The 26111-nt window shown below is 41.3% G+C and overlaps 2 protein-coding genes across 2 annotated transcripts in view; one reads left to right on the forward strand and one right to left on the reverse strand.

Moving 5' to 3' along the window:
- The window catches only part of LOC144892511 (uncharacterized), a 147993-nt gene extending 121882 nt beyond the window's left edge, over positions 1-26111 (forward strand). Inside the window, exon 3 of the mRNA XM_078779470.1 lies at positions 25705-26111. The gene's annotated coding sequence lies outside the window, so the exon portion shown is untranslated. The remainder of the gene's footprint in view (positions 1-25704) is intronic.
- On the reverse strand, positions 1615-25710 carry LOC144892729 (uncharacterized). The gene is made up of 6 exons (XM_078781052.1): positions 25659-25710; positions 18730-18780; positions 18386-18484; positions 14665-14794; positions 8878-9070; positions 1615-3000 (listed from the first exon to the last, which is right to left on the reverse strand). Exons 1-6 carry the CDS (start codon positions 25708-25710, stop codon positions 2824-2826), a joined length of 702 nt encoding a protein of 233 aa, XP_078637178.1. The 3' UTR covers positions 1615-2823.

Raw genomic sequence — 26111 nt, forward strand, 5'->3', positions numbered from 1 at the left:
GCTCGGCTTCACGCTTTTGAATCCAAAGCTTTCAGAATCATTGGAATATCCCGCGATGAAGCTATCTCTGAGGGCCTTTCACTCACTCACCGCAGGCAGGTCGGTGGTCTTTCTGTCTTTTACCGACTCCTCTCCGGCCTTGCTCCCCCAGCTCTCTCTGTGCTCTGTCCCCCAAATATTCCTACAGGTCGCACAAGATCTGCCAGCCACCCTCTGATGGTTAAACTGCCGAAATCTCGGCTCTCTGCTGACCTTCACTCTTTCATTCCTCTTTTCTCCCGCCTCTGGAACAAACTCCCACACTCACTTCAATCACACTCCTCCCTCCAGGTCTTTAAAACAGCTGTTCACCACCATCTCTTATCTTCCCCCATCCAAAACCTTGATCTTTTCTACCCCCACTAATTCACCACAGATCCACCTTGTTTGAAATTCCAACTTCTTTCCTGGAAGTCCTGGCAGTGTCCATATGTTTTATACCTCTCCCACCCCCCCCCTTCCCATGCCTCCCCCCCAAAGCCCTCTCCCTCCCACAGTTCTCTTGATGTCTCCATGTCTCTCGGTCCCTGCTCTCAAATGTTGTATTTGTGTCCTTCCCCCTCTCTCTAACGCTCCCCATGTTATTTGTTTTATGTGTCTGTTTGTCTTTCTGTGTGATTAATGTTCGCTCTTTCACGAGCCTCGATCTTGTATCCACAAAAAATAAAAAAAATTTTTTTTAACGATTTCCACAAAAAACACCATAGCGATTTCATGTTACGTTTATTCCTATTACGATTTCCACAAAAAAACACCATAGCGATGTTACCTTTATTCCTATTACGATTTCCACAAAAACACCATAGTGATTTCATATTACGTTTATTCCTATTACGATTTCCACAAAAACACCACAGCGATTTCATATTACGTTTATTCCTATTACGATTTCCACAAAAACACCATAGCCATTTCATATTACGTTTATTCCTATTACGATTTCCACAAAAACACCATAGCCATTTCATATTACGTTTACTCCTATTACGATTTCCACAAAAACACCATAGCGAGTTCATATTACGTTTATTCCTATTACGATTTCCACAAAAACACCATAGCGATTTCATATTAAGTTTATTCCTATTACGATTTCCACAAAAACACCACAGCGATTTCATATTACGTTTATTCTTATTACGATTTCCACAAAAACACCATAGCGATTTCATATTACGTTTATTCCCATTACGATTTCCACAAAAAACACCATAGCGATTTCATATTACGTTTATTCCTATTACGATTTCCACAAAAAACACCATAGCGATTTCATATTACGTTTATTCCCATTACGATTTCCACCAAAAACACCATAGCGATTTCATATTACGTTTATTCCTATTACGATTTCCACAAAAACACCATAGCGATTTCATATTACGTTTATTCCTATTACGATTTCCACAAAAAACACCATAGCGATTTCATATTACGTTTATTCCCATTACGATTTCCACAAAAACACCATAACGATTTCATATTACATTTATTCCTATCACGATTTCCACAAAAAACACCATAGCCATTTCATATTACGTTTATTCCTATTACGATTTCCACAAAAACACCATAGCCATTTCATCTTACGTTTATTCCTATTACGATTTCCACAAAAACACCATAGCGATTTCATATTACGTTTATTCCTATTACGATTTCCACAAAAACACCATAGCGATTTCATATTACGTTTATTCCTATTACGATTTCCACAAAAACACCATAGCCATTTCATATTACTTTTATTCCCATTACGATTTCCACAAAAACACCATAGCCATTTCATCTTACGTTTATTCCTATTACGATTTCCACAAAAACACCATAGCGATTTCATATTACGTTTATTCCTATTACGATTTCCACAAAAACACCATAGCCATTTCATATTACGTTTATTCCTATTACGATTTCCACAAAAAACACCATAGCCATTTCATATTACGTTTATTCCTATTACGATTTCCACAAAAACACCATAGCCATTTCATCTTACGTTTATTCCTATTACGATTTCCACAAAAACACCATAGCGATTTCATATTACGTTTATTCCTATTACAATTTCCACAAAAACACCATAGCGATTTCATATTACGTTTATTCCTATTACGATTTCCACAAAAACACCATAGCCATTTCATATTACGTTTATTCCTATTACGATTTCCACAAAAACACCATAGCGATTTCATATTACGTTTATTCCTATTACGATTTCCACAAAAACACCATAGCGATTTCATTAATTTAAATGACAGTAGTTGGCAAATTGTTCATATTTTCAATGCAAAGCAAAAATAACTCACATGTTCACCAGGAGAGCATAATAACAGGTATGAACATACACATTACATAAGCCTAGAAAAACGGTCGTAAATTAAAACAATTCTAGACCCGTGGTGCTACCATGAAGAGTCACAGAGTCTTTTTCGAAACCTTTTGTGTTTTAGACCAACTTCTCTCTGTCCATCATGTACACTATCGATATAACCACAGTCAGTTTATTAATCCTCTTCAAGCATTTACTTTCTCTTCCCTTACTGTAACTCCTACACTGTTAGAAAATCGTACTGATGTAGCTTTGTGATCACCATGAAAAATAGTAAAGCAACTGGAAACAAATGCAAACAAGAAAGAGCAGAGATTGCTGACCCTCACCAGGACATGTTTGTGTGGTGTTTATTAGCCATTGTGTTTGTGTGATTTATTGACGACATAGATTTCTGTTTATTCAAACATGGCTGACGAACCATGTGATTGATGACGTCGTCAATTTAATTATACTGTGGCTGAAGTGAAGAAACCCACTTCTCCACGCATGGCACCTAGATAGACATCCAGGGCTTTGCCAGGGTCTACCTCATACTTTTCAGCATTCTCGTTCACAAAATCTTCCAGAGTGTGGCTTTCTTGGAGGTTTGCTTCAATCCAAAAGCTGTACACGTTATTTTCGCTCTATAAAACAGGACAATCATTGAAAGAGTTTATTTTGGAGAAATCACCCGAGTAGTAAAATGTCATAATTCGAAAATACCTCCCTAAATACCGAACGCAAATACCTAAAAAATACCTAATTGCTGTTGATTTCATGGAAATCAACAGCAAGTTTGGATGCTTCATCGATTATTGCTACTAAAATGGATTATGTTGCAGTATTGGTCGATGGTAACTTTTTACACCATCAGCTTCTCTTATATGTGACACTTTCTTATATCTGGGGAATTAAAATGTTGTTGTGTTTTGTGTGCCAATGGCTTTCAATAAAGCATATACATAAAGCAATAAAGCAATAAAGCATGTACATATATACATATATACATATATACATATTGTTATGTTTGTGGGGGGTAGACAATGATTACCTGAAGTCCAGGTAGAAGTGTATAGATTACCATGCGCTGTATGTGGGGCTATGTTAATTAGTTAGGGATTAAGGGTGATTAATCCCCTGTATGTAATCGCCTCTGTTCTTTTCCCCTTGTTCCTTATGACGACGCACCACACATATAGCCGGACAATCAGCATGCAAATATACACCAAATAAAAGTAACCGGAACAGGCCATTATTCCACTACCTTTGACACCACCGACCTGGTGATCCCAAAGGCCGACAAGTGGCGATGAGGGCACGCCCCGAAGAATGATTGGTTAGGGTACGATAGAGGGATGTGGTGGCGGCCGCAGGTTGGAGCAGGCACGGGTGGCGTCGGATGACGTAATAGCCTTGAAGACAAAAGACTGGGCCCCGACATTTTCTTTCTTCTCATTCTGGCTCTCATAGCGAACGGACGCTTACTATTCTCTCTTTGGGTACTGCTTTGATAGCGAACGGTCGTGTCCCGACATTCTCTCTCTCTCTGGGCTGGCCTCCATAGGGAACGATTGATTTATTGGCTCTCTTGCGTTGGGACATCGGTGCTGTGCAGTCAAATTTTAAAGTGCTCTTGCGCTAGGGTAGGGGTTCCCAACCTTTTCTGTGTTATGGCCCCCTTGGCTCCTCGAGCACATCCCCAGCACCCCCCCCTCCCTTTCGTGAGAGTTGAGCGGCAGAGCGCGTGTAAGCAGGCTAGGAGGGTCTGGGGGCATGCCCCGCAGAAAAAATTTGATTTCTAGATGCTCTGTGGTGCATTCTGAGAGGTGTTTTTCCTTTAATTGGCTATTTTGTTTGCATGAGAATTGGTAAATTATTACATACAAAATGAGGAATTCCAAGTGGCCAACATGAACATTTAGTTCCATAGTTTTTTTCTGTTCCTTATTGGCTCCGAACTACCTCGTTTTTGGAAGAGGCAAACAAAGCAACGTCACTCGAATGATGCATGTTTGATATGAGATTTTAATATTATCAGTAGCAACACTATGGACAGCATAAAATAGAACTGTCACACAAGAAAACAGTATGAAAAGGTTCCAAGTCAAGAATGTGAAAACTAAAAACCCTCTGCTGTGTCTGTAATTAACGCAATGTGTTATAATCTCACAAAAATAAACTCAATTCGACAACAACTCAGGTAATCAAAACGAGGGACATGGTGCATGCGCAATAAAAGTGAATTAAAAACTCACTGGGATGGCTGAAATTGCATTTTCGCTACCAATTGCGGTATCCGTGGTTGAGTCACAGTCAGGGCACAGCGGAGGTCATCTTCCACGTGGAGCCGATTATGCTGTTTCGATTTGATATTCAACAGCGTGGAAAACCCTGCTTCGCAGAGATAGGTAGACGAGAATGGCAGAAGCACCCGGATAGCTTTCTGGCTGATATTAGTGTAGCGACCCATTCCCACCCAAAACTCTGTCAAGCTTTTCTCTTCGAATGTGTCTTTGGCAAATTAATTGTTTTGGAGATCCAGGAATTCATCTTGCATTGCCTCCGGCATGCTCTCCACGCAAAGGTTGACGGAAAAAGGATTCCTCACAAAATATTTCAAAATAAACTTCATAAGAAGCCTGGACAGATGCTACAATTTGTTGTTGAAAAGCTCCTCCCTCATCCTCCCTCATCCGAAGACATCCAGTGGGACCCGTGAAGGTAAGCCTCGCCACACTCCACTACGCTTCTCGAGGGTATAAAGAAGGCCGGCCATTGGATTGAACACATTGGAGTTGAAGCTTGTTCGGCTATCCGTCCCCAGGGGTGTTCACTCCGGGAACGCGAGAATATATATTGTTGCGGTTTTGAGAAAAACACTAAAAAGTAATGGCAACCACCATACATGTCCCTTAGAATAGTTATTTCATAGCCGACCATTATCTTAGTCCCTTTCTCTTATTTTGGGTTCTGTCATGCGTTGGGGAAAGGAAAGATAGGTCCTTCACCTATAAGGGATAAGCTACCAGGCATTGCACCAGGCTCAGAGGGACACCATGTTGTCCAGGTTCAGAAACCCACCAATCAGGGTGAAAGGGGCGGTGTTACGGGCTCCACCAATCGGGAGCCAGGAGACCTCCAAGATTTCCCTCCATCCCCCTTGGAGGTTGAACAAAGGACTTTTTAACACGTTTTTGACTCTCTTGGTCCGGGCTCTTGGTTCTTGATCATTGTGGACCTAACACGTGCTTACATTAGCTCTGTCTCTCTCTCGGCTGACTCAGCACATGGACATTCTCTCTCTGCCCGGTCTCTCTTGCCTCATGTGGACTTTGAAGCTCTTGGCCAGTCTCCCTCTTGCAGGCCTCTACTCCTGCATTGCTACACTCTGGGCCTGTCTCTTTGTCCGCTCCAGGCCTGTCTGACTCTGCTGGATTGTTGGCATAGCACGTGTGCTCCTCTCTTGGCCAAGACCACTCTGCCGTGCTGCCGATCGACATCCCTCTGCCGGTCCGTGTTGGGATCGTCATTACCTGCTTGTGCTTCTCAGTGGCGATAACGGGACGTTTGGCACCGCGAGGAGAGGAATTTGGGAGCATGTAGCCTTTGTGCGAGCAGGTTTCCTTCGTTGTCCGTTCCCCTCCCCTCCCCCGTGAAAGTGTGATGGGTGCCCATGTGATGTATATCCGTAATAATCATAATAAGGCGTAGAATAAGCTAAGTTTCTGCTTCTCGTCCCTTTTTATTTGGTATTGAAGTAATCACATTGTAAATATCTGTAATAAATCAAATTGTTAAACGTTTCCTTTCTCTCTTTCCGTAAATGTATTTTCCTTCATTGATCCGCCATTCTTCATATCCAGTTTAACATCAATCGTGACGTCTTTAGCATTCCTCTGGCGGTGACCAACAGTTTTCATTCGGCCGTGTAAATTTCCATCAAGGAACAAAAGGAAACCGCCGGGGGGTACCTGCGATACATTTTCCGATTGGCGTTCGTGGTTGCTGATTTGCAACCTGCCGAAGTACGAAGTTATTCGTGCGCAGCAGCCTTAGGTCCGGTAAGTTCGAAAGGGAGCGGAGGCTAACGCCCTCAGAGTAGATCCGAACCCCAGGCTGTAACAATATATATATATTTTTCTCCCCCAAGACATTCAAACGAAAGTTCATGCAGTGATGTATTTCTTAAAGATGGAGCATAATCTGACAATGGTGATATTCTTCAAGAGCTTATTAATAATTGAAATACAGTTTATAATGGACCATATCTCCAAAGTGGACCAAATTAAGTCCAGCTTTAAACTCACGACTAAATATGGAATGCTGTTTATTTACTAAATCATCTGCATTAAAGTGATACATTTAAACACTGTGAATGTTCACATTGAAGAAATTCAAGCGGAAACTCGTCGTTTTGATGAAACATTTGTTGACAATTATGCGGTTAAAATTTTCACTGAATAATAGTCTCCATTTTGACATATACCGTATTCGGTAGTTAGTCAGGGATTTAACCTAGATTCAAGTTATTGTCGGCATTTTTGAGAATACGGTCCATTTTATATACTAGGGCATGCCCGTACTATATATATATCTAAAATTATATCCCCCCCCTCTATTTACATGAAATGGTTTGGTCCAGCGAACGGCTTGCGTGAACGGAAAGCGAACGGCTTGCGCGTCCGTAAGTCCGGAAGTGACGTCCTCATTTGACTGTCCGGAAGGTCGCATATCGCAGTTACGATGAATCGCAAATTAGTTTTAATTAGTTTTAAAACATAGTTTAACGCCAACATAGTTTGCCAACGTGAAATAAATGAATACGCTCTCAAATGTGCCGTCCGAGGCAGAGTCTGTTCGCCATGTTCGGCACACGTGATAGCTCGCTGCTCTCTGATTGGTTGAATCGTTTTTTGGACATAGCTCGGTAACTACTTCTCCGATTAATATGAAACCTTGAAAAGGCACATCCTCAGGTCCCCAGCAATATATCTGGCAAGTTTCAATTAGATCGGACCCGTGGTTGTCGAGAAACAGCGGTCACAGACACACAGAGATTACTGGAATTATAGATAGACGAGGACGTGCCCGTACGTGGGTGCCCGTTCCTTGCCCAAAAAAAAAAAAAAAAAAAATTTCCAAAGCTAGGACGTGCCCGTACGTGGGTGCCCGTTCGGAAAAACATTCCAAACCGCGTGGCAGTAACGACCACAGAACCCCCCCCTCTATTTACATGAAATGGTTTGGTCCATTCGCAAAGCCAAAGCGAACGACCACAGAACCCCCCCCCTCTATTTACATGAATGGTTTGGTCCATTCGCAAAGCCAAAGCGAACGGCGAACGGCTAAATCGCCATAGCTCGGTAACTACTTCTCCGATTAATATGAAACCTTGAAAAGGCACATCCTCAGGTCCCCAGCAATATACCTGGCAAGTTTCAAGTATATCGGACCCGTGGTTGTCGAGAAACAGCGGTCACAGACAAACACACACACACACAGACACACAGACACACACACACACACACACACACACACACACACACACACACACACACACACACACACACACACAGATTACTGGAATTATAGATAGATGCCTACGTGGGTTAACCCGAACTTTGGTGAATCTAACCAAGTTATCAAGCAAAACAGTTTCAACTGTACTAAATATTATTAAACAACACCTAAATAGGTCCTTGCATTTGCTTGGTTGATTTTATATCACACGACCTTCAATATTTGTTCCATTCAATGTAAAATTGATCCATTGCACGCTGAAGTCATTTACCGTGAAATATTTTGTTCCATTGCATGTTCGATACCATTTCGGCAATCGCGATCGGTAACTCGCAAACAAGCAGATGGCTTTCCAATATGGCTGGTATCGGTAGCACAACTCCCAACTTCGTGCTTGTAAGAATTTATAATTCGAGCAATGGAGAGAATATTTTGAGGCGTTATATAAAACAGATATTGAATGTTATTTATTCGTGCAAGGGGAAAGAAGCACAGACGTGCTCTGCTGCCGCCTCGTTGAATGGAGCATTCAATTCATATTTCATCTCATGCAATATTCTTTGCATTGCACTTATTAACATTCAGTGTTAGTATGTTATATTTCTGGGTGTCTAAAAGTATTCAGAAACAAAATTCAAGGCATTCAAAGTTTGTATGAACATTTGATGTATATATTGTTCACGGAGGCATTGGTAAAATTAAACTAGATGATTTAACCATTTCCATGCAGCAGGCCGCGTATGTCACCCAAAAATAAAATGGTTTCGATTTGTTCTGACTAAGAAAAATAGAATGTATTTCTTACTCGCACACACTCAGCATATATAGATTGTAAGGTTAGATCTGTATAATAAATAATGTGTACTATGAAAGAAGATAAACACATAGAAAACTGCTCTTTTGAGACCAATAAATTGCATGCTTGCAAAGTACGGTTGAGACAGAGAGGAAGAGGGAGAGAAAGAGAAATGTGCAAAGAAAAAAAGGTCAAGACTTCTTACGATTCCAGTCTGGATCTGCTCAGCTAGCCATTGCCATAGTCTGGTACATGGTGTCATGGCTATCAAGAAATAGATAGGGTGCATTTTTTTGGCAACATTCTTTTCAAAGTCAGAGTAATCTTGGGCAGCTTTTCCCATCGCAATACCAGTGGGATCAGCTATATACCATTGTTTGAACATCATCCCAGTGTATCTGCAAAGAGAGAAAGAGGAGAGTGGGTTTGGGGGCGGGGAAGGGGGGGGGGGGAGTGTAAAACATTAGGATCATGAGTTGTCCTCTTTCCCATTGCTTAACACAGAATATGAAAAATATTTTTTTCCTGCAGTCGACATAATATTGTCGCCTCCCCGGGGTTAAGACCCCATGGTGACGGATGACCGAAATGAGCTTTAACTCCGAGGCATATTTCGAACTTGGCCGGATTATCGTTTCGCGAGTGTGGGAAGGTTTGAAGCCACATGATTGGATGGCCGGTCTGCTCCACCAGCGAACACGGCACGAAGTGCAGCCGTTCTCTAGCATGATCACGACAAAGAGAAAGAGCAAGTGAAGCGACCATCCCTCACATGAAGCCAGAACCAGGACAAGAGCAAAAGGCAAACAGAGCGATTCCCTTCGAAAGCAAGCACAAAAAAGAGAGTGTGACCGCCTCCAACGAATGCCAGCACAATAGAGAGAAAATGTGGTCTCCTGTTACTTTTTTTCAGAGCGTCCCAATGATGTCGTCCTTTTGACCAATCGCCCAGCGCCATCCAATCGTCCCAACCAATCGTCCTTCGCGGCTCAGGGACGAAGCTTGGGGCGTGGCCTGTCAATTCTGGTCCTCCGAGGTGGAGCCTAGCCGTCCTTCGGGCTGGGTTCCCTTGCCAATCGGCAAATGCTGTTTCTGTCGGCCTTGGCGGCGTGGTTGGCTAATGGAGCCCATCGCCTGGCCAGCTGAGTTTTATAAGAACATTAGGGAAAAATAACTGGGAGGCAATACATACTGGGGATTATTAACCATAAGCCCTATATTTAATGAGCACAAAACCACCCTCCTTATGGGAACAAGCAAACACTTTTAACCTGAACATTTACCCTGCTTATGTGTACCGAGATGGGCTTCTCCTTCTTCGCATCACACGGCCCATACTAAAACCTACACATTCCGACTTCCCTAAGGTATTTCATGCCTAACCCCACAAACATAACAATATGTTTGTTTTTCCTTTGTCACGGCGAAAACTCGACCTTCATTTCTTTGAGCAGACAATATAGGGATCAGTTGGAAAAAATACTATGTCCCAGATAGGATGTAAAATGGAGGTCCCAGGGATGGGACAGCCACATCCAATCATATCAGAGAACGCATTTCAATTCTTACAAAGAGTAGGGGGAAAACCCGGTGTAATGTGTAAAGACATAAAAGTGTAATTCTAAAAGGAAAACCTGGCCTGCAATACTCATACCAGTCCCAGGACCCCTTCTATGACGCCGTTTAGCTGCTCTGTTGCTGAAGGACAATGATACAAGCTCTTCAACCCATCATTGCCCAAGTTATTTTCAGGGCTGATTAATCACTATTTCACACTTAGAAAATTGGCAACATGAGACCGATTTACTATTTTTGGAGTGGTGCAAGGCAATTTCTGTTGCAGAGGGACATTTCTTGACTCATTTTCAATAATATCAAATGGTTTTTAACCTAAGGTTTTTACACTTTACCATGACCTCTGTGTAATGGTCTGCATTGCCAATTTGAGGATGTTTTGCATACTAATTATTACCTATGTATCGTACAATGTTTGGCCGGTCTCTTAAATTGAAAATGCTTGAAAATTGGAGAGATTTGTGCTCTTCCAGCTGACATACTGTTGGATATTTATGTTGCCTCAAAACAAAAATTATTCTGCACTTTGCGTGAACCACAAATATGTGGTCCTTGGTCACTGATGGGTTGAAACCCCCAAAACATGGTGCGATATAAACGATAGTCGATTGATTGAAGATTGCTTGCATACTGAATAATAGCAATAAACATACTTTGTAAATCAGGTACATGGCATTCCCATATTGTTTTCTCCTTCATATTTCCATATCATTAAGTAAAATCATGTCTGCACCGTGACCTAATACAGTGTAAACGTATCATTGCCCCCATTGGACTTAGTCCGAAACGGGGGCTTACGGATTGGGTATCGTCTGTCTGTCCATCCGTCCATGAGTGCGTGCGTCCGCAACCATATCTCAGAAGTATGGACCGATTTTGTTCATACTTGCTCAAAAGACAAAACATGCTGGGATACAAATGCACATCGTTTTGCTTCACGATGAGATCAGGTTGGCCAACTTGCGGCCATTTTAGTTGTAAAAACACCCAATGTTGAACACATTCTCACTCAACCATTTCTCGGACATGCATTGACCGATCTTGTTCAAACTTGGCACAAAGACAACACATGAGAGTATACATAAGCAGAAGATTTTGTTTTGTAATCCGACCAAAGATGGCTGACTGACGGCCTTTAACTCCGTAGGGCAAAATTACTAAAACCACTGGGGCAATGCCATTTTATGTCTTTTTACCCTCGCCAGAGGAGAGGGCATTGCATTTGAGTCCGTTTGTTACCATCGCCAGAGGAGAGGGCATTGCATTTGAGTCCGTTTGTTTGTTTGTCTGTCTGTTTGTCCGCACAGAATATATATGATTTTCTCTGCAACCGTTGGTCTGATTGACAGGAATTTTTTTACTAGAAGTGCAACTCCACCTGTAGAATTTTTTAATGATAATTATGACGTCATATGTCACGTGGTTCGGCCGCCATTTTGGAAAAATCTAAAACTTTGCACCTCTATATCTCGGAAAGCGTTGAATAGAAAAAATTGAGACATGGCTCATTGTAAAGAACTCTCCATGGGGAATAAAATATGTTAATGATGATGTTATAGGTGCCTCCATTATGACGTCATACTTCGACAAGTACAAAACTTCATCCAATAAAGATGAAATTTCTTGAGCGCCATGTCGGCATAAACTGGTGGAGAAAAAAATAATGATGATGACGTCATTGGTCACGTGGTTCGGCCGCCATCTTGGAAAAACCGAAAAACTTTGCACCTCTATATTTCGGAAAGCGTTGAATAGAAAAAATTGAGACGTGGCTCATTGTAAAGAACTCTCCATGGGGAATAAAATATGTTAATGATGATGTCATAGGTCCCTCCATTATGACGTCATACTTCGACAAGTACAACACTTCATCGATCAAGTTGAAATTTCTTGAGCATAATCTAGGAATAAATTGGTTTAGAAAAAATAATAATGATGACGTCATCGGTCACGTGGTTCGGCCGTCATATTTGTTTTAACACAAGCCTTAAAAACCACTGAACATCCATACTGGCGAGGGTTTGCAATCTCTGATTGCTCTTTTTCTTGTTGTCTTTGTAATCAAAGCCTTGGTTACCGTGACAACATATCACATGTTTTTGGGGTAACATGTTCTTAAAGCATGTTCTTATAGTTCCCTGAACTTTGTTCGTCAATATTTATATGTTTGTATTTACGCCATATATACGAATCGTATATTATGGGGCCGGTAAAATAGATAATAATTTTTTATCCCTATGGCTTAGTGTTCAAACCCCTCCCTACTCTCAGAAATAGAGATGCCGTTTATGGAACCCCCTCCTCCTGACCTCTGTGAAAGCAAAATTAATTGCATACTTAAGCTTCATAAATACATATATTGGTCAGCGTTGAGTGTATTACATTTTATTTGTCTGAGAGCTTTGGACAAGTTTGAAATTTGTCCAAATGACAATTCTCGCAGGGCAGGCCCATGTGCAAATGGTAGCTAGGTGCAACCAAGCGGCACGTACCCTCTCCCTCTCAAAATCAAATCAACACGTTTGAATTAAAAGGAATAAGTTTCTTCCAATTAAATATTGCATAACAAATAAATATACTCTTTATAGAATATACAGTCACATGAAAAAGTAAGTACACCCCATGTAAAGTTTTGACTTTTTCAACATATTTCAACATACAGCTATTTGATCTTCATTTCAACAATATTGAGAGATAAAGGTGATATAATATAACAAATATCAGGAAACATTTACATTTTGTAGTCCATTGTATAATTTAAATAAACATAAATGCAAATTTCCTATGTGGAAAAAGTAAGTACACCCCGACATTTATCACTCCTTCAAATCCCTAAAATTAGAATCAGGTGCACCAGCTCAGGTGCAAATGATTAGAACATCGTTAGAGAGGATCTTGGAGGAACCTGTTTTATTTAAACCTCAGACATTTAGTTGGTTGGCTCTTTGTTGTTGACGTGTGCGGCGTCACCATGCCGAGATCAAAAAGAGCTCTCTGAGGCCTTCAGAAAGAAGTTTATCGATGCCTACGAGTCTGGGAAGGGATTAAAAAAGATCTCCAAACAATTTGAAATCATTCATTCGTCTGTCCGGAAGATCATCTACAAGTGGAGAAGATTCCAAACAACTGCAAACTTGTTCAGGCCAGGCCGCCCCAGCAAGTTCAGCCCAAGAGCAGACCGCAAGATGCCGAAAGAATTCTCCAAGAACCCCAGAATGTCATCACAGGACCTACAGGTAGCTCTTGCCACTGTTGATGTCAAAGTGCACGAGTCTACTATTAGAAAGAGGCTGCACAAATTTGATCTACATGGGAGGTGTGCCAGGAGGAAACCTTTGCTGGCCAGAAAGAACATCAGGGCAAGACTAAAGTTTTCCAGTGAACACCGAGGCAGAAGACCAGCACTTCAGGAACAATGTGCTCTGGACAGATGAGTCAAAGTTAGAGCTATTTGGCCACAGTACCAGAAGACATGTTTGGCGAAAACCAAAGACAGCATTTGACCACAAAAACTTGATACCAACTGTAAAGCATGGTGGTGGAAATATTATGGTTTGGGGCAGCTTTGCTGCATCAGGGCCTGGGCATCTCACCATCATAGAATCCACTCTGAATTCTTCATTGTACCAGAGGTTGCTTGAGGATAATGTGAGGCCATCTGTCGGAGAAGTTGAAGCTCAACTGAAGGTGGACCTTGCAACATGACAATGACCCTAAACATACCAGTAAATCCACCAAGGAATGGCTGAAAAGAAAGAAATCGAGGGTTCTGGAATGGCCAAGTCAAAGCCCGGATGTAAATCCCATCGAGATGTAGAGGGGGGATTTGAAACGAGCTGTGCATGCAAGAAACCCCTCAAACATCGCACAGCTGAAAGAATTCTGCATGGAGGCAGATTGTATTTATATCCGGGCATGAGATTGTATTTTCAAAAACCCAAAACCTCTCCTAAGATGAAAGGAATGGAAAAACCAGTTTGCCTCCATCACACTTGAATCTCTTGCAACTTTTCTTATCTCATTCCCCCCTTCCTCTCTGTCTTCCCCTCAGCCCAGCCCCATTCTCTTGTCCTTCACATGTATAAGAAAGGCTGTACTGCACAAATGTTTCAGGACTTTGCTTCGAAATTATTGTGTGTGTGTGTGTGTGTGTGTGTGTGTGTGTGTGTGTGTGTGTGTGTGTTCTTTTCTGGAGTTGCATTATTACAAAGTGGTTTTTTAAAGTCCTTTGATGTATATATTTTTGTAACCTAAGCAAAGTCCTCCATGTTTCATTAAAAATCAGCAATTATCTTAAACAGTTTGTGGACATTAATCATTGAGTCTTCTGTCTATCAATCAAGGCTAAATTAATTAGTCCCACAACACCTCCCTTCCCCCAATGCTATAGATCAGGACACAGTAGGTAGAAACTTACTCGGCATAACTCTCCATACGTGCATGAATGAAGGCACTCATGATTGGATCACAGGATGCATTTTCTTCAGCAATTTTGTGGTAGTCTGTTGCATTGTGGCAGTATACTGCATCCTGCACAGTATATCCACCTGCGAAAAAGGGCAATATAAGCATCATTAATAACAATAATATCAAACATTTCTAGAGCTCCCTCTAATCGATAGTTGCCCATTCCGAGACGCTTGGACCATTGTCCAGCAGGAAATGCAGCAGCTATACTGTGCCATAGGATGGGTCCCAGGGACTGGAATGATCGAGTATTGAAGGTTTACCACGACAGCGGGGTTTCACCCTACTCGCCGCAGGAGGTGCAATGCACTCTGTAATGCGCTCGTGTGTGACTGTCCTATACACGACACCTCCATTTTCTTTTGTGTCATATTCAATTGGGACAGTGTTTTTTCCAAATGATCCAATTTAGCCTGCATCTGGAAAAGGGTGGAAACACACTTACACACAATGCTGTAATGCTTTCATGCTTCAGCGTTCAACAGGTGATCTTGACTCTCTTCTGTGGGACACTGACCTACGACCTGGTGGTCAATCACTCTCCCGAATATACCTGGCCTTGGCCGAATGGTTAGGGTGGCGGACTTGGGCTACGAAGGTCCTGAGTTTGAATCCCGTTGAATTAACGCCAGGTGGGGTTGACTCAGCCTGTCATCCTTCCGAGGTCGGTAAAATGAGTACCAGTAACTGGTTATAGAGAGGCACTGCATCAGCGGCAAAGGCGCCCACAGAAAAATGATGCAACCAGCAGCTGGGTGGCTGCACAGGAACCACCCACCACTCTACCAAATGAGCCACATCCCCCTCTTGATTGTCAAAATCAGGCTCAGTAGCTAGGCCACTGTGAGATACTATACTAACTGCCCGTCATACTAAAATACGCAATTTGTTGTCTGTCTGTCTGATGATCTTTGACCACGATACATTCAGTCGTTACCCATCCAATCTCAACCAAACTTGACAGGGAGACAATGGGTCACATGATGGAGGTTGTAGTAATTTAACTCCCCCAACCCCCCTCCCTCCCACCCCAATTGGGTTTTCTCTGTGAAGAGAGTTGCGTGTTGAGGTGTATATCCATGTTAAGATAGTTTTATCGTGGCGTTTTTCCAAGGACGCTTCGAATAACAAACGTAAAAACAACACTAAATATATAATAACATAACATTAACGTTATTACAAAACAATATTAACAGCAGCCTAAGGGATTTTTCCTCCTTGAACAAATGCCGTGTTAACGTTTTTAAACAGCTTATCATGCCGTTGTGGTGGGAGCACCCCCGAGCAAAAGTAAAAATATTATAAACCACAAACACGAATAATTACCTTTTGAAACAGTCCCTACTGCTGTTTAACATGAAACTGAAAGGGAGAAAGCCCGGGGTGCATTCAGTTACCAAGCAGCTATCTAACGCTTGCCAAGCCAATCGTTCCTTGTTGTCGGTTTTGATGACATTTTCTGGGAAAATTATTTTGAAGTGGCAATGAAGAAGATGAATATGTGTTTTTGTCATTTTCATGAATTTGATATAATCACAGAAATAGTCTCCAATTCTAAATCTGATGTTAAATTTAAAATTTGAATTGACGATATATCAGGAAGTCGGAAGACTTCCTTTAGAGGAATGACACACAATTCCTCAAAAAATAAAATCTACCAGGATACGAACTTGTAAACCTATAAAACTATCAACCAATTAGTCGTCCGTGGAGGATTTCACATGAAATAACACTCATTAACCCTTTGTGTGCTGTATCTTTTTCTCAAAATTTTCATGAAAAATTACATATTTTTTGTCGTTTAAAAAAACATCAAGAATTTTCATCGTGTGACAAATCTATGACAGGAGCACGCAAAGGGTTAAACGTTTGGACAGCATCGCTGAACTACAAAATTGACTGAACAAAAATATCCCGTTTGTAATTCTTATTTTCAGACAGTAACTCAAAGTTGGGTTAATCTCAGTACTTTGTTCAAACCGAATCTAATGTATTTTACTGTGGGAAGGTCCATGACACATGAAATATTTCATAACTTAAAAGGATTCCACGAAAAGTAGGTGTAACTGCATATTTCCACATTGGGCAATGAAGTGCCAAGAGGTGGGCGGGACAACGACTGTCAATCAGCCTGATGGGGGCGGGGCCACAAAACACATTTGACCGTATGTACTAATTCGAATGTTAGATCGTCTATAAAGTATGTATAGTTCTGTATCATTACTATGTGAGTACGTGTATAAGGTTTGGACTCCAACATCTATAAACTAGAATGGCACTTAAAAACTAGAGAGCATACCTTGGCCAGGGTGAGCAGTTTGCGTTTAGTATCCCTCTGATCGGTCAAATATGGATCCGGACGTGACCCAGAATGTAATTGGCTTGTTCTTGTTGCCGAACCAACTCATCCACCAAGTTTTGCCATAAGTCGTCCACAACTTTTTGAAATATCATCCTATATATCACTTTTGGCCCTCTCACTCGTCTCAATGTTGAGGAATCACCTAAAAAATGTAAACCTCTTGTATCCGGATTAAAATCTTCACGAAAATTGAATCAATTCTGGCTCAGTTAGCACTTTCTCCAATGTAACAACTAAATATTTTTTCTTCCCTAACAATTTCACTATTGGCGAGCAAAGAGGCTCCTTCGGAATAAAACGTGAAGGAACATTGTGACACTGCACTGCAGCGGACCGTCTACCTGTATCACACTTTCAGTAATCACGAATCACCTGATGCATTTTTAGCGCATACGTGCATTGTGCACTTCGTGCTTCAACCAATGGATTCCAGCACGACATGCACGAGCATATACGGCTCTCTGTTATGAAATACTGCCACCAGCGAGGTGTCGATTTGAGATAACTTATTTTGGGGAAAGTTAATATTTATTTATACATCATTAGATGATGGATTTGGAGGACATCCCGCATCCGGATTTAGAGAATCCGGGCCTGTGTGGACATGCTGCGGACAAACTTTGGTACATCAGCGTGATGAATGTTATGGTCAGGTTTCATCGAAATAGTGTGTGTAGTTTCGGAGAAGAGAGCAAATACCTATTTTATGGGGCTCAGACTTCGTCGACCGTAGACCGTAGACTTCAGACCCGTAGACTTCCTTAGACCTCAATTTTTTTTAATGCCGTGAACAGCCTTTGGTACATCACGGGTGATGAAGCTTGTTGATCAAATGTCATCGAAATTTTGGGGGGTCAAACTTGGAACCACGTTGACCCCTCCTCCCCCCACTCCCTAGGATAACCACGTAGGACTTAGATTTTCTTAATGCCGTGAACAAACTTAAGTTACAACATACCAAACATAATTAGTGCCAAGTTTGGTCACAATCATATCAGTAGTTTCGGAGAGGTTGCAGGTGTTCACAGACTGACGGACGACAAGACATAGCATTTCAGGTACCCGGAACTACGTCCCAGGTGACCTAAAAACGAGACAATAAACGTTAAAGTATTTTAAAGTTCTGGTAAAGTCTCAACAAATGCGTTTTTGTTTCATGAAAACATCTCGGTTATAATCACCAATGCCAAAAATAATCCAGATATAGTCAGATATCTTTAAAAATATCGTTAAAACACAACAAAATGTGAAAAAGTCAAGGGGTGTGAATACTTTCTGAAAACACTGAAACTGGAGGATGACAACTTACCGTAGGCAGTGGGGTCCAATTGTCCAGACTGGATTCCCTGGATAAAGCCAGTCTTGAGGGCTTCATCAGCTTGATCCGTGCTCGTGCTCCATAACCAGTCTGTTAGGGTACAGGGCACATCTTTACCTTTTTTAGTAACGACCTTGGTGAGCTTCACCGGCTTTGGGATCTCTAGTTGCTGGCGGATTTCGCTGGGAGATGCTGGAGCAACTTCACGGAGCTGCGTGGATTGCCTGCAATCTTGGTTAACTTCCCTAAAAGAGACATTCTGGAAGTCGGCTAAATAAGGTAAAACCTGCTGAATTTGAGAATACGGTGAACACGGCGAAACGGTATTATAGTACCTTCGCTACCTGACTCCTGCGGTGGACTGCGTTCAGCGCACCACGGCTCTCCTTAAAGGTGTGCGTGGGTGGTTCATACGGGGACCACACCCTGCTTCGCTGAAAAAATATTATTGAAATTAGTGGCAACTTCAAATACAAAATGTACCAGTATAAAAAGAGCATCGAACATGTAACTACATCGGCACTCGTTAGAGCACATACCCCCGCCAGGCTCACCAATTTATGTTTTGTATCCCACTGATAGTTCAGATCTGCATTCAGACCTGAACCAAAATCTAATCGGCTTGTTCTTGTCACCTAACCATCTCATCCACCAAGTTTATTCATAACTCGTCCATAACCTTTTTTAGATATCATTTTATATATCGCTTTTAGCCCGATCAGTATCACGCAATGGTGAAGAATCACTTAATAATTTAAAAATTCTCGTATCCAAATCCATATTCAGATCTTCACCAAAATCGAATCGATTCATCTTTGTCACACACCCAACAGATCCACCAAGCTTCATACAAATCCGTCCACAACTTTTTGAGATATCCTGCTATGTATTGTCTTTGGCCCTATCTCTCAATGGTGAAGAATCACTTAAAAAATTCTACCAGCCGGATCCGAATCCGGATCTTCACCAAACTCTAATCATTTTGTCGTTGTCACTTACCCAACCTCTCTACCAAATTTGTCGGAATCCGGCTACATCTTTTTGAGATATCTTGTTCACAGAGAAACAAACAGGGAAACAGACAGACAAACAGACAAACAGACAGATGAAAAATCACGCATAGAGCGACACTTGGCAAAAGAGAACGAAGTAGATGGCACTCAGTAGAGCATCGTTTTGACCTCAAAAATAATTAGTGGTTGAATTCAGTGACATTATATACAAATCCCCTTCAAAGTTTAAGTTTATCAGATGAAAATTGCCAATTTTAGAAATTGGTTGGTTGAAACCTCAAAAATAGTTGGTGGTTGGTTTCAATAAGCTGATATGCAAATCCTTTTCAAAGATCAAGTCAATCGCATTAAAATTGAGGATTTTAGAAATTTGGAAAAAATGGTTGACCTTTGGCCTATGTTGGCGTTTTGGCCTATGTTGATCTCAAAAATAGTTGGCGGTTGAATTCAGTTCGCTGACGTGAAAATCCCATTCAAATTCCAAGTCAATCGGATGAAAATTGAGAATTTTAGAAATTTGAAATTGTTGTTGACCTTTGGCCTATGTTGACCTTTTGACCTATGCTGATCTCAAAAATAGTTGGAGGTTGAATTCAGTAAGCCGATATGAAAATCGTATTGAAATTGCAAGTTAATCTGATGAAAATTGAGGATTTTAGAAATTCGAAAAAAGTGGTTGACCTTTGGCTTATGTTGACCTTTTGGCATACGCTGATCTCAAAAATAGTTGGTGGTTGAATTCAGTTAGCCGGCATGTAAATGCTATTCAAATTTAAAGTCAATCGGATGAAAATTGAGGATTTTAGAAATTCCAAAAAAAGTGGTTGACCCTTGGTCTATGTTGACCTTTTGACCTTTTGACATCAAAAATATATAGGTTTTGTCGGACCACGAACACACAAATCCACACACACGAACGGACAAAATCCATTTGGTGAAGTTTCGTGAAGATCGGTTTCAAATTGTGACCTGCAGGCAAGTTTCAGTGAGCGGACACACACACACACACACACACACACACACACACACACACACACACACACACACACACACACACACACACACACACACACACACACACACAAACCGGAGTGATCGACGTACTTGCAAAAAAAAAAAAAAAATTGCCAAGTTACAAATACACAATCCGCAGTGATCAATATACTTGCAAAAAAAATTTTTTCTTTGCAAAGTAACAAACACACACAAACCGGAGTGATCAACGTACTTGCAAAAAAAAAATATATATTTTTTGCCCAGTAACAAACACAAATGAAAAATCACTCATAGAGCCACACTTTGCAAAACAGAACGAAGTAGAATGGCACTCAGTGGAGCATCCTTTTGACCTCAAAAATAGTTAGTGGTTGAATTCAGTGACCTCATTTGCAAATCGTCTTTAAAGTATATGTTAATCTGACGAAAATTGACAATTTTAGGAATTTGGCCTGTGTTGACCTTTTGGACTGTGTTAACCACAAAAATAGTTGGTGGTTGGTTTCACTAAGCTGAAATGCAAATCCTATTCAGATTTCAAGTCAATCGGATGAAAATTGAGGCTTTTAGTAATTTAAACAAACTTTGGTTGACCTTTGACCTATGTTGACCATATGTTGACGATGTTGATCTCAAAAATAGTTGGTGGTTGAATTCAGTTTGCTGATATGAAAATCACTTTCAAATTCTGAGTCAATTGGATGAAAATTTGAGGATTTTAGAAATTTGAAAAAAAGTGGTTGACCTTTGGCCTATGTTGATCTCAAAAATAGTTCGTGGTTGAATTCAGTTCGCTGATATGAAAATCACTTTCAAATTCCAAGTCAATCGGATGAAAATTGAGGATTTTAGATTTTTAAAATTGTTGTTGACCTTTGGCCTATGTTGACCTTTTGGCCTACGCTGATCTCAAAAATAGTTGGTGGTTGAATTCATTTCGCAGATATGTAAATGCTGTTCAAATTTCAAGTCAATTGGATGAAAATTGAGGATTTTAGAAATTTGAAGAAAAGTGGTTGACTTCTGGCCTATGTTGACCTTTTGACTTCTAAAAATATAGGACTTTGTGGGACCCCAAACGCTACCATTTGGTGAAGTTTCGTGAAGATCGGTTTAAAATTGTGACCTGTAGGCAAGTATAAGTGAGTGGACAGACAAACACACAAACCAGAGTGATCAACATACTTGCAATTTTTTTTTTTTTTTCTTACCAAGTAAGAAACCGACAAACAGGTGAAAACATAGCCTCCATCCACCTTCGGTGGCGGAGATAAAAAGTGTTATTTTAACTGTTTTGAAACTGGCAAAAAACATGATTGCTATGGACACAAAATAAGATCTAGGTAAGGGTGAGGTTATCCAGGTAAGGGTGTTAAAGGTTTTTAACGTCTTTCTGTGTGCATCGTTGTGTGGGATGTTTGCATTTTTATATATAAAACGTAGGGGTAATACCCCTGGTGCTCACCTGGTAGAATAAACGGCAAACTGCACTGACTAAAGGTATTTTAAACCAATTTCAATGGTTGCTAGAAGACAGGACAGCATACCAACATAATAAGACTTTAAACAAACAAACAAATAAATACCTATTTTGGGGGGCAACCCCCCCGCCCCCAACCCCATATACCTCCTCAGACCCCAATTTTTCTAATGCCTTGAACACACTTTGTTACATCATGGGTGATGAAAGTTGTGGTGAAGTTTCATCGAAATTGCGTGTGTAGATTCTGAGAAGAAAGCAAATACCTATTTTGGGGGACAACCCCCCCCCCCCCCAAACAGCCCTTCAGGGGCCGATTTTTTAAAATTCCGTGAACAAACTTTAGTCACAACACAACAAATATAATTTGTGCCAATTTTGGTCACAATCCCTTCAGCGGTTCGGAGAAGAAGTTTCAAGTGTTTACGGACGGACTGACTGACGGACGGATGGAGTGACGGACGGACGGAGTGACGGACGACGCGCCATCGCATAAGCTTCCCTGATCTTCGTTCCAGGTGAGCTAAAAAAAAAATAGCTTGCTTTCTAATGCAGGTATAAGGCTAGCTTCCTAATATTTCTTGAACATTCCATTTCAATATTTCACAGGTCATGCTGAGGCGTCAGAGGGAAAGGTTGGCACGACGTTTGGACTGGGATAGCAAATAGCGAGAGCCAATGAAATGAAAGATGGGATTTAGGATGTTGGGGGTCACAAACAGAGTGAAGGAGAATTTGCATTAATTCATGCACTTGGTGGGTACATAAAGTGCACTTCCTTGTGCATCATTTCACAGGACATGAAAGGGAATGCATAGTAGTGGTATAGATTTGTTTTCAGGAGTGTGTGTGTGTGTGTGTGTGTGTGTGTGTGTGTGTGTGTGTGTGTGTGTGTGTGTGTGTGTGTGTGTGTGTGTGTGTGTGTGTGTTTTGAGGTGAATGAAAAAGGAGTGACAGTATTTTGGTGATTTGAGCAATCATGGCTTACTCATGCGTATATTGGAATTTAACATAATTTAATAAATTCTAATATTAGGATCAGATGTAACAGTGGAGCAGCTTAACTTAGATATTTATAAGGATTGTGCATTTTGTGATAAAAGCAACACACTTGCCACACATAAAGACACTTATAATATGAACAGATTTGGATATTGGGCCACCTCACATTTTGCCCATGGTGGCTATAGCACCCATTTTCCAAAATGGCCACCAGCGGTCACTTTTATTTTCTATATATGATGTACTGGGGAAGACAGTGGGTCGACCGTGGATGCTAATGTGCTTTTAAAAGTCCAAGACTGTTTAGGGAGTGCCTATTATTTCATTTGGTACCACAATAGATAACTATAATTGAATTAGTTAGTATAAATAGGTTTGCGACACGGCATCTGGTGAGATTCCAAATGGATATTAATTGTGAAAATCATGCACATTGATGAAAAAAAAGGGGATTTTCATTTTCTTGGTCCACTTTTCCTGAAAAGCAAGTACCAATGTAATAATAACATAAATGAACAAAGAAATAAATCCATGCGGTTCCCATTATATTACAAGTCATTCTTTCCCGATTGCACTTTTGGTGTCTCGCCATTTCGTTACGTTGTTATTTTTTGCGCACTATCCGCTAAACATCGGTTTCGTATTTGCGAATGAAAGTCACCGTAACCAAGAGCCCCGGATGAGGCCTTTGCCTGTCAATAACAAAAATTACCACAGGGCGCGCCATTTTTTCCAACGAGGTCTGAAGCAATTTCGTGTCTTTTTGTTACGCTGTTAAATTTGTTACGGAGTGATCACTCCTTTCACGTATTATCGGAGTTAAGATTAGGGAAAAAAAATAAAAAATGAAAAGCATGAGTTCGGAAAATGGCCAATTTCTGGGTATGTAAAACTATGTACTGTGCATTTTTATATTTTTTACGAATGATCTGCAACTTTAATATCCTGGTGTAGTGGAAGCATGCACTGTGCCTATTTATTTCAGAATAGCAAATAGTCTAGTAGGAAGGCTAGGTCCCCCTGCACCCCCCGGAGATATACTTCTAATCAGTGTTTCTAGATTGGAAAAAATGTGTAGAAAATGACTAGCTATGGCCCCAAGCTGAAAAAATGTCCCACATACCATTTTTATGCAAATTACTGCTGCAAATTTTATGCAAAATTATGCAAATTTTATGCAAATTTTTGATGAGGAGTAGAGTTGAGGGGTCTTTGAGGGCTTCATCGAGGTGCTCTCGGTTGCAAGACTGGGTCATTCTGAGAAGCACAGCAGGGTCAGAGATCATGATGTTCTCCTCCTCAGTGAATCTCTCCATCAACAGCCTCTCCATTGCCTCACACACTGTTTTGAGGCAAAAGAGGGACTTTGCGTAGGCCTTTCCACTGAGAACACCTTTGAGAGATCCACTTGTTACTAGTTGTGCCTCAAAGAGAATCTCTGCATATCCAGAACCACGCATCTTGTGTCCAGTGAGCATCCCGATGTAGTTCATGGATGTGTGGAAGGGTCCAATCGTTACTACATGACTAGCAAATTCATTTGGCCAGCGCCAGATGATGGGAAGGGCTTTCATGCAGACACCCAGATCAAATGTATTCAGGACCCATCTCTGACCCACCTCAGCAGTTGCTGCCTCGGAACGCTTCAGTAGCTCACGAACAACTGCGTTGTCTGTGATCGGTCTGTGCCTGGTGCCTGCATGGCATGGCAATGGCCTGCAGCCTGTGCCTGGGCTAGGGGGTTTCACCTCTGCAACTGGTTCTCCCCCACCCAGCAAATCAACAGTCGACTACTGCACGCCTATCCACCAACCGATCACAGACAACGCAGTTGTTCGTGAGCTACTGAAGCGTTCCGAGGCAGCAACTGCTGAGGTGGGTCAGAGATGGGTCCTGAATACATTTGATCTGGGTGTCTGCATGAAAGCCCTTCCCATCATCTGGCGCTGGCCAAATGAATTTGCTAGTCATGTAGTAACGATTGGACCCTTCCACACATCCATGAACTACATCGGGATGCTCACTGGACACAAGATGCGTGGTTCTGGATATGCAGAGATTCTCTTTGAGGCACAACTAGTAACAAGTGGATCTCTCAAAGGTGTTCTCAGTGGAAAGGCCTACGCAAAGTCCCTCTTTTGCCTCAAAACAGTGTGTGAGGCAATGGAGAGGCTGTTGATGGAGAGATTCACTGAGGAGGAGAACATCATGATCTCTGACCCTGCTGTGCTTCTCAGAATGACCCAGTCTTGCAACCGAGAGCACCTCGATGAAGCCCTCAAAGACCCCTCAACTCTACTCCTCATCAAAAATTTGCATAAAATTTGCATAATTTTGCATAAAATTTGCAGCAGTAATTTGCATAAAAATGGTATGTGGGACATTTTTACAGCTTGGGGCCATAGCTAGTCATTTTCTACACATTTTTTCCAATCTAGAAACACTGATTAGAAGTATATCTCCGGGGGGTGCAGGGGGACCTAGTCTTCCTACTAGACTAAAATCAAAATTATCCACTGTTCACTACAATAAAGGAGAAGTTATAAGTATCAGTATGGTGTTTGTGTTAGTACTGTTACATGTGAAACATGGCCAGCCAAAGCAAAACAAATGGCACTGAGACATTAATATCGGAAAAGGTTTACTCCCGCGAGTTCTAGTATTGGACACTGTACATATTGTAGTATATAAAAATGGTTGTTGAATCATCATTAAGCAGTTTTGAAATTTTGACCCTCATGTCACACTTTGAGCCCCAACTTCATGGACTGACCCATATACAATGTCAAAATGCCATTTGTTGCTTTTGTTGCTTGCAGGGTCATCGTTGGAATTTATTGATGGTGGTGGTTGCTGAAGAAAAAAAGACCCTTGTAGAGGAAATGTAGTAGTGTCCAGTAAAAGTCATGTCGAAGAGCTTCAAATTAGTTGACCTTGAGCGTCCTTCGTCAACACCATCCCCACATCCGCCTCAGACTAACTGGAAGTTATGTATCATTTGCCAAGAGGAAAAGGGAGAAGCACTAACATGTCCTTCACAGTCCAAGCGACAGGACGTTGGGAGTGGATACAGATCACTCGCACAGAATTTGATGAAATTTCAGGAGCTTGAACTTTTAGGAACACTTAAGCTGGAAAGACTCGATGAAGGTCATGGCATTGAAGCAGCCATGGTTACAAATACTGCGCAGTACCACCAGACGTGCAGGCTCAAGTACAACAATAC

Source organism: Myxine glutinosa, chromosome 6, assembly GCF_964187855.1.
Source record: "Myxine glutinosa chromosome 6, kmMyxGlut1.1, whole genome shotgun sequence".
Classification (NCBI taxonomy): domain Eukaryota; kingdom Metazoa; phylum Chordata; class Myxini; order Myxiniformes; family Myxinidae; genus Myxine; species Myxine glutinosa.

Bases quoted from the DNA above. Each gene is read 5' to 3' on its own strand.
- LOC144892729 (XM_078781052.1), bottom strand. From the start codon at position 25,710: ATGACCCTGCAAGCAACAAAAGCAACAAATGGCATTTTGACATTGTAT. The intron at 18,781-25,658 runs GTCAGTCCATGA...CACACCTTTAAG, and splicing joins CATTTTGACATTGTATATGG to GAGAGCCGTGGTGCGCTGAA. The intron at 3,001-8,877 runs GTAAGAAGTCTT...CCTGTTTTATAG, and splicing joins AGCAGATCCAGACTGGAATC to AGCGAAAATAACGTGTACAG.